Below are 9,449 nucleotides of genomic sequence, written 5' to 3' on the forward strand. Positions count from 1 at the left end.
CACCACCTAGCGGCGAAATAACCAACTAATTATTGAACCACCAGATTGCTCTTGACTTCCTGAAGAACTTTGCCCACGACGGCCCTCTTTTATCTGCTCTGGATCCCGAGCTAGAGATGTTTAAAATTTTACTTCACGACTAGCGCCACCTAGCGGCGAAATCACCAACTAATTGCTGAATCACCAGATTGCTTTTGACTTCCTAAAGAACTTTGACGAAGACGGCACTTTTCTATCTGCTCTGGATCTCGAGATAGCTGAGTTTGAAGTTTTACTTGACAACTAGCGCCACCTAGCGGCGAAATCACCAACTTATTGTTGAACCACCAGATTGCTCTTGACTTCCTGAAGAACTTTGCCGAAGACGGCACTTTGCTATCTGCTCTGGATCTCGAGATAGCGTTTGAGGAGTTTGAAGCTTTACTTGACAACTAGCGCCACCTAGCGGCGAAATCACCAACTAATTATTAAATCGCCAGATAGTTGTTGACCTACTGTACAACTTTGTCGAAGACAGCATTATTCCAAATAAAGTAGATCTAGAGATATCGCATGTGATAACTTATGAGTGCTTCTATTGGCGAGTGTACATAGCAACCACCTCTACATAGCGCCTCTATTGGCCAAATTGCCAACTAATTGGATGATAGTTGGTATTGTGTGGTAGATCTATTCTAGTACTACAACTTTGCCAAAGAAAGTATGGTGCTATCTTGTAATACGCCTGAGATATTCGCTCACACCCCCAATTAGGCGAAATCCCATAAGCACTGTGATTCCCACAACACGGATTCCTACTGCACCCCCGAACCAACCGTGTAGTAGGAGTCTAGACTGTAATTTGATTCTTGTTTTGCCCAACGCCCATTTAAACGAAGGAGACGCATGGTAGTTTATTTACGATCCAAAGGTTAATCGCCATGTGATATTACCTAGTAGACAGCCATCGAGTTTTCGAACAGATTCGCTAAATCCTCTTCCGTCTGAGCACGTGGTGCTAGTTTAGTGATGCGTTCTTGCGGCAGGGTTCCCTTCACTAGACTTGGAATGTCGTCTCGGGTGAAACCTAGACCGTTGAGTCCGTTTTCAATCTTCAGATCATACATGTATTGACGAACCACGTCCGAAAGTATTGCACCTGCGTCTTCGCGGTTTGCCTGCAGTTATATGATAGTGGAATAGTTAAAGATTATTCAGATAACTTTCTTGGTAATTTAAACTAAAATGTAAATCAAACAATATTTAAGTTATTTTTGGGCAGAAAAAATTGAGAAAACTACGACATTTGGCACATTCTTTCAGCTGAATAATATAGGGTGTTCCAGAAGTATGGGCACACATTTGTATCTCTGCCGATTACGAATGAATACGTGAACAAACGTCATTTCACACATATCCTGCTGCATTACTGCTGTATGACGAGTTTCAAAAGTTATATTTAATTCTTCATTTGTATACAGCAGAACATTCCTTAGAGGTACCTTTATCACGTTTTGCACTAATTGTCATATTTCTCAATAACAGTACTTAACAAATTCTTTTTTTTTTTTACAGAAAATTACATAGCAAATAATTTTGGTTATGTGGTTATGATTTCACGGAAGCCGCGAAAACCGCGAAATTTCACAAAACTGTGTTGTAAATACCGTACAATCAATTTCCACTATTTCGTCATACATTGACAAATAACTTTTGAAGTTTGATGTTATTTAAGAATCCGTAAATGCACGTTTATTTTTTATTTTTCTTCAAATTTATTACTTTTTTGTTGAAACTAGTATTAGTCTCACAAAACCAGGAAAAAAATCATTTGGCATACAAAATTGTTAAAAAGCGGTTAAAAATATGATCGCATAATTGCCGCGAATTTACATTTTCCCTAGTAATTACGAAGATTTTCAGGGTCGGTCATGGAAAATGTCGTGGAATTTCATGGAAAAAATGTCATGACATTTTTCTATTTACACCACTTTCAATGTAAATTTAACAGAAGTTTAATCGGGAATCTGCCAAGAAATTGTAAAGAAGTCATTGAAAAATCGATGATTCTCTCCATACATAATATAATATGAAGGCGGATGTGTTTGTGGACCTAATCAGAGTACCACCAAGAATTTTATTGATAATCAGCTAAGGGTTACAAAAGAAGGGTCTAAGGGTTGTAACCGTTTAGTTACAATTATCCCAATGTTATTTTTAATTTATGCATTTGTTCAGAAACTGTAGTGTTTTTATAGATTTTATACACTCTTAAAAAATTAGGAATTTACACGTGATGTAAACCATCAACGTAAACATTTCATGACTGAATGGCAAATTTGACACAATTTTACATCCATCATGTGAGTTTGAGTTGGTTGCACAAGATGTCAACAAACCTAACTGACCAGATAGGTAGAAACAGTTTTACATTTATCGTATGTTTCACAACTCGGTGATACAGCCGAGAGGTATAGTACGTGCCTCTCAATCAGCGGACCAGAGTTCGAATCCAGTTCATTATTTTACTTACACCGTGTCCAATAAGTTCTCATACAAAATCAAATTGGATTCATTTCACATCTGTAATGAGGATTATCAAAGTAAATATATTTATTGAAAGGCAAACTAACACTGATTAAATGCAGCATATGTTTTGGAATTAACTGTCCTTTATCCTTCTCTGCTGATCGCTTATGTGTCGTAAGTCCATTTAAGCTGGCACGCACGCCATTTCTTTGGTACTTCGTTACATTTTAACGAGTAATGGTTTAAAGTTAAAACAAATTAGGTTCCTGTCCTCACCATTGCTAGAAGTAACTAAGGCCAAAAGAGAAAAAATATGAGACTCTGTATTGGTGGAGTACGAAGCCATTTTATTTTGTACAAAATAAAACGTGAATCAAACAAAAATGTCCATTTACCTGTTTTAATGAGATTTGTTGTGTTAAAGAAGCATGGCTGTATCATATCTTGTCAATTCACAACATTCTCACTTCTAAAACGCTATTGTGGTAAATTTGATCCAAAATTTACGTTTTATGATGTTTATCTTTTATATAACGAACATTTTCAAGGAAATCAGCTCAAGTGAAGCCTAATAGCAAATTTCTTACCATATCATCACCAAAACTGTATTGTTTCAGCTTTAGTATATCCATTTGGTACAATACTTGGGATATAAACTCAAAATTTAACCTTGTGGACGACTCTATTTAGCTACCGTAGAATGAACAACTTTTCGGACATTTTTCTTGCGTGCCGAAGCAAGCGGATTTCAGAAAACGGAAGTGTACTGCTAGGCTTATAAAAACAAATAGAAAATAATGTTATTCTAAACCGTATGCTATATTTAATCAGTATTTTGTGGCCCTTCAATACATGCATTCATTTTGAAAATATGAAACGCAGATGTACAATAAAATTATATTTTCTAAATTTGTATTTTGTATGAGAACTTATTGGACACGGTGTACATATGTTTTATCTCTCGCTTCGGCTCTACCGATTGCTAGCTCGGCTTTATTTGTGATAGAAGACGTAAATATATTTCAAACGGGCCGCTCCTTTTATGTGCATCCAAGTGAACTTAAATTTACAAGATTTTTTCTAAGAGTGTAGTTTGTTAAATGAATGGGATCAACGGGCTTAAAAGGGCAGATAGGATCAACTGTGATAAGAAGGAAAAAGGATTAGAAATGGATGGGTGGTGATAATCAACATGGAAGGAAAGTGAAGGGAGGATGGAACAAATGGAAAATGAATGGATTGGATGAATATAACTTTGGGGAGTCGGCCATTGATCAATACTAATTCGGCGTCCGTGCAAGACAGTTGAGCCAAGTGATTGAAGTACCTACAGTGCCCAAAGTTCCGTGTGTGTCCCTGAAGCGAACCACAGTGCGAGGCAAATTGTTCAGCCAGGTAATTAACTCTGCTAGTTACCCAGAAGGCCGTTTGCTTAACATGCCTTTGGTCTTCAGGACCTTTGTTTGGATTATATAATCCTCAGATTACCCTAGCCAACTGTGCACGTTTGGCCAAACCAACGATTTCGTTGGTATTGGTCTAACCGTCAAGGACCTCCTCTCAGGCTCCATAACCGCCGTAGTCTCGGACCGTGAAGTCCTAAGTGCCCAGGAGAACCTTTCTCGGCGTGGCCAATACGGTCTCGTCCGTGGCCCGTCGATTGCGTCAACGAAGGGAACGCCGTAGAACCCCAGGCTACCTCCATAGCAATCCGCCATTGCCTTTGGCCCAATCCAGCGGCGCCGCCGCCATTTAGGTGCGCGAAGACCAAGCCACCAAGTCGCCATCTTCCAACTCACCACCGCCGAAGCAAACCTCACCTGCTGCAGCGAGCGCTTGCCAACGTCCAGCAACGCCAACGCCCCGGTACGTACCAGAACAACAATCCTTACCACAAACTAGCCCATATTAGTAGCAATAGCCCAATAAAGTTCAAACACCCAACCTCAATACTTAATTCAATAAATCCCACATAGACTTTGTAAAACACTCTTTTAATCCACCAATCATTAAGAATTCCACAGTTTCAGCTACTGAGCTAGTTATCCGGGAGTCTTGGTTTAGCCACTGGGTCTATTGAGCAGTTTGTAAGTCTCAGTTAGTCTCAGGGTCCTCAGTTAGCCTAGTGGTTAAGATTATGGATCGCCAATCCGGAGACGGTGGGTTCGATTCCCGTTCCTATCGGAAAAATTTTCTCGACTCCCTGGGTATAATGCATCATTGTGCTTGCAGTATACAAATTCATACGATGGCAGGCAAAAAAGCCCTTCAATTAATAGTATTGGAAGTGCTCAAAGAACACTAAGTTGAAGAGAGGCAGGCCAAGTTCCAGTGGGAACGTAAAACCATAAAGAAGAAGAAGATTACAAAAAACTCGTCTAGTACTATAAAGAATAAAAAAAGATCTTCAAAGTACTGCAGTTGAAAATCATTAACAGAAATCAAAAAAAAATATTGCTGAGGATTCATTAAAATACGAAGAAAATGTACAAACTTTCAAAAAAATACCACTTTTATTACTATCAGGTCCAGGGATGGGACGATTGATTTGCAATCAGTTACATTCAGTTGCTGTTAACTCGCTTCAGAAACATCGTAGCAAAAATCAATGTATGGAACAGGGAACACTCACATATTTTTGTTTTACCTGAAACTTTGTAGAACAATGTTCTAGCATAGTTTCAATAATTAACCCTCGAGCAGTCGCGTCTTTGACTACCTGCAGTGACGCCGCGCTCACGCAGTGTACCATATGCGTGCATTTTTCATGGTGCGTGTACTCAGTACACGACGCGACCGCTCCCGGGTTAAGTTAGCAGAAGGCAGCAAACGTAACTCTCCACGGCGTGAAGGTAATTTAAATTCACCGCGTGGAGAGTTGGCTTCACAGCTTGCTCACGACTTTGATATGCGTGTGCAACTCTAATGTTATTCGGCAAACTTTCAGATAAAACTACAAGGTTAAATTCATTTGGATTGCATTCTTTTGAACTGAGATAGAAGCAAGTGAATGTAACTCTTTGCAAATGAATGATCCCATCCCTGATCAGGTCTAAAAAAAAACATAGGTGATTCGTAGAGTGTTGACGAAAAAATGTTTGTCGTTTTCTCACCGGTGTGAGAAACTTTGTTCGGCGACGTTAAAAGGGGTTTCTGAAAGCCATTTCAGGGAGCTGCACGCCCTTGCCACCCGCTGAAAATCCTCTGAAAACCTCCTGAAACGTATCCGAAAAGTCCCTGAAACCCTCTCAGACCCCCTGTAACGTCCCTAAATCCCCTGTTTCCCATCAAGGCTCCTAAAACCTCAAGACACTCCCAGTAACGCCACTGAAGCCCCGTCAAACCAACAAAAGCGACCCTGAGAACCCCCTAAAATCCCCTGAAACGTCCCTGAAAACACCTCGATTTTTTTTTTGTTTATAGAGACTTTACCCTGCGTCTCTAACACCTCGAATTGGAAATTTTTAACTCTACTACCTTTTCGTACAGGGTTTCCCAATACTTAATTTATTGCTTGTCACACTTTCTCAAACCTCCTGCCCCCTTTGGGAATGACGTACCTTATGAATGCTACGTAAGCCCAAGGGTGTCAAAAATATTCCTACCACGGAAAGAGCTTGAACCGACCGGGAATTGAACTTAGACCACCTCAGCATAGTTAGGCAACGATCATGGTCCATAAAAAATTGATAAAAAAAAGTGTTTATGAACAAAAGATCATGCTGGGGGAGAGGGGATGCCCAGAAAATATTCAGAAAAAAAAAATACCACGTGCACATATGGATAACCTTACCTTCGATACATCTGCACCCAGTAGCTCAGCGGCCTCTAAATGACGCTCAGGGCAGGTGGCAGCAGTAAATTTAAAAACAGCCGGAGCCGTCATCACCACCGACAGTCCATGTGGTATGATTGGATGATCGTCACTGTATCCATCGGGTACGAACTTTTTCACGTGTCCTGAAATGGGATACGACAAACCGTGGCAAAGGTGAACCCCGGCATTGCCAAACCCTACTCCTGCCATAGTCGAAGCCAGATGCATGTTAGATCGAGCCTTAAGGTCATCCTGGTTGAACACAGCCGATGTAAAATTTTCTCTGATTACTTTCAGAGCAAATCGAGCCCAAACATCGGAAATTGGGTTACTTCCCTGATACGGTGGACGAAGATTTGGATTTTTCGGAGCCAGTCCTCGTTCCGTGTACGGAATTGCGGTGAAACTCTCCAAAGCATGACAAAACACATCGAAACCACAATAGGCAGCCACCTTCTCCGGTTGGCTGAGGGTGTGTAGTGGATCAATCAGTCCCAACTGTGGCCTTAAATATTTGCTGGAAATACCTGTTTTCGCGTGTAATGGTTTGTAATCGAAAATAGCCACCCCAGTCGTTTCCGAACCAGTTCCCGCCGTGGTTGGAACTGCAATTAGTGGCTTGAGCTTTACGTTAACCTCCTTCGCTTTGCCTATCGGAGCGTTGACATAATCTAGAAATTCTGCTTCACGATCGGCACTGAATAGGTTGGCCACCTTACAGGTATCGATCACCGATCCTCCTCCAATGGCAACAAATGCATCGAAATTATTTCGACGAGCGTATTCTGCAACATGAATTAAGCTGAAAAAAAAAAATATAAGTGATCGATCATCACGAAGAGCATTATCTAGCAACAACCTTTCGTTAGTGGGCTCAACGCGCGTTTCATCGTAAACCTGGTACTGGATTCCACAACGTGCCAATGAATCGAAAGCTACCTTGACCGAGCCAAGATTGGCCACATTTCGATCCGTAACAACGCAAACATTCCTCGCATTGAAATTTTGCAAATCATGTCCCAATTCCTTGCTAACTCCCGGTCCGTAGCGAATAGTCGAAGATGACATCTGAAATAGATTATTGCTAGACTTGTTTCGACAGAGCTCAAAGGTTGAAGTTGTCTGACTTCAAATGCGTATTCATTTCCCGAGGATACATTTTGGGTCGCTGATGATGGTCGAGAGTGGGCTGGACAGCTACATCTGAAATGAAAAAGTTGGGTAATAGTAAAACAATAATTCCCATTGGATATGTTATGCGAGCTTACGATCCACCGGAGATCACTCTCATCAGGGAAGAAATTCTGCCTTTACCTATCATTTTGAAATGCTATTTTGAAGAAAATTTTCGCAGTAATATCGCAGCTAGGTTCATTCACTGGATTATCTTATTCGACTCAGCTGTTTCTAAGCTTTTTCGACTGCCGAAAACACCTACTCTATATCATACGCTTGCGCCTGTGGGATGTATGCGTGAGCCGGCTAAAGCGTTCAATTAGTGGTGAGTTTGGTCAGCGTTTCAGAAAGCTAACTTGGGAGCTTTCACCTTTCCTTTATGTCGAATCGACATAGTGGCAATTTCAATCTTCAATCTTTTGAAAATGCTAGATTTAGAAAAAAAAATGTCATCTTATCTGATGCAATGTAGCAAAATAAGCTGACAACCGAACACGGACAAAATGAACTTAGTTAAATGTGTCGAATGTTAACAACACTGGTCAGGACTTTAAATGAACCCGGGGGAGTGAGTATTTTAGCTTGTGAACTGCAGACGGTTGAAGTTACGATCTGAGAAGATTACTGACACGCTGCAGCTAGTCTGTCTATCAGCAAGCACCTGCTTTACACACAAAGACATCTTACTTAAGCACACCTAGTTGCACACAAATGGTGAAACTTGAAACTAAATTAGAGCTTGCATAGGTGGACGGCCGGCACTTCTCGGATGTCATTGATGTGAGGAACTAGGTACAGTAAACCAAACATTGACTCTGATCACTATCTCGTAGTCAGTCAGATTCGAGTACAATTATCAACTGCGGTGAACCTAAGAATTCAACGACCGTTGCACTCCAATGCCCAATGGTTCTCAGCAGAAGGTGTGGCAAATGAGTTAACCAACCAGGTAGGATCCGAGTCCTAAGATGGTAAGGGGTCCCAAGAGAGATTCCAGGTAAGAAAGAGGCGTTATGTCGCCAAAGTCCTTCTATGTGTACACGAGTAAGATCTTATTGTTGGAAGGTAATATTCCGTTTAACACGATATCAATCGTCGTTGCGGTGCAGCGGGAGGATGGTGTGTATTGAATTTCTACAGGACAAAATGAGTTTCTACACAGATCGAAAAAAGAGTGTAAAATTCTGTGACATATGATGCACATGATTGGAGCGTGGGATATCACAGAAGTTTACATGACATATCATGTAAAAGTCATAAAATATCACGTAAACTTCCATTATATGTCATGTAATTCAGCATGACTCTGTGTGTTTACATGACATATAACACAAATTTACGTGATATATCATGTAAACCATCATAACACTAACTTTACATGACCAAACTGAAGTTTACATGACGTGTAAATCTCATTATTTTTATCTGTGTAGGCCACATAAATACGAGCGATGAAGTGCGTACATGCAAAACTAAGCAGCTAACCTTGAGGATGCGCTCTGCATCAGCACGATCAGCATCTCTCCGAAGCAATATCTTGCGGCACAATTTTCTTAAAATGGAGCAGAACGTGCCTCTGGAGCTGACCTACTGAATACCCTGTGGTGGTTTCGGTGAAATAGTGGGCATTTGTGCATGGGAACTTGATTTATAGGAGGGTCGTGAAGTAGTCCTGCCTCCTTCGTTGGAGTTGGAAGTGGTTTCAGCCCATCACTCTATGCTAGATGTCAGTTGAGTGGATTTTCCCACAACCCTTGCTTAGAAAAAGTCGTTGACTGACAATAATGTAAGCAGTAAAATACGAAGGCATTTGATCAGTGGGAGAAAACAAATTATCTTGGGATTTCTTTATATGTATAAATGAACTTAAGCAACTCAACCAACTAACCGAAGAAACTCATTTTGGATTTCTTTCGAGTTCTTTTTTTCGACAAACAAAACACATGCA

The 9,449-nt window shown here is 40.7% G+C and overlaps 1 protein-coding gene across 1 annotated transcript; it reads right to left on the minus strand.

Annotated features, from left to right (window-relative positions):
- Window positions 1-836: 836 nt before the first annotated feature.
- LOC109424270 (probable hydroxyacid-oxoacid transhydrogenase, mitochondrial) lies at window positions 837-7,750 on the minus strand. The gene is made up of 5 exons (XM_019699360.3): window positions 7,594-7,750; window positions 7,453-7,528; window positions 7,185-7,393; window positions 6,302-7,127; window positions 837-1,157 (listed from the first exon to the last, which is right to left on the minus strand). Exons 1-5 carry the CDS (start codon window positions 7,644-7,646, stop codon window positions 933-935), a joined length of 1,389 nt encoding a protein of 462 aa, XP_019554905.3. The 5' UTR covers window positions 7,647-7,750; the 3' UTR covers window positions 837-932.
- Window positions 7,751-9,449: the final 1,699 nt, after the last annotated feature.

This window comes from Aedes albopictus, unplaced genomic scaffold (genome assembly GCF_035046485.1).
Source record: "Aedes albopictus strain Foshan unplaced genomic scaffold, AalbF5 HiC_scaffold_168, whole genome shotgun sequence".
Classification (NCBI taxonomy): domain Eukaryota; kingdom Metazoa; phylum Arthropoda; class Insecta; order Diptera; family Culicidae; genus Aedes; species Aedes albopictus.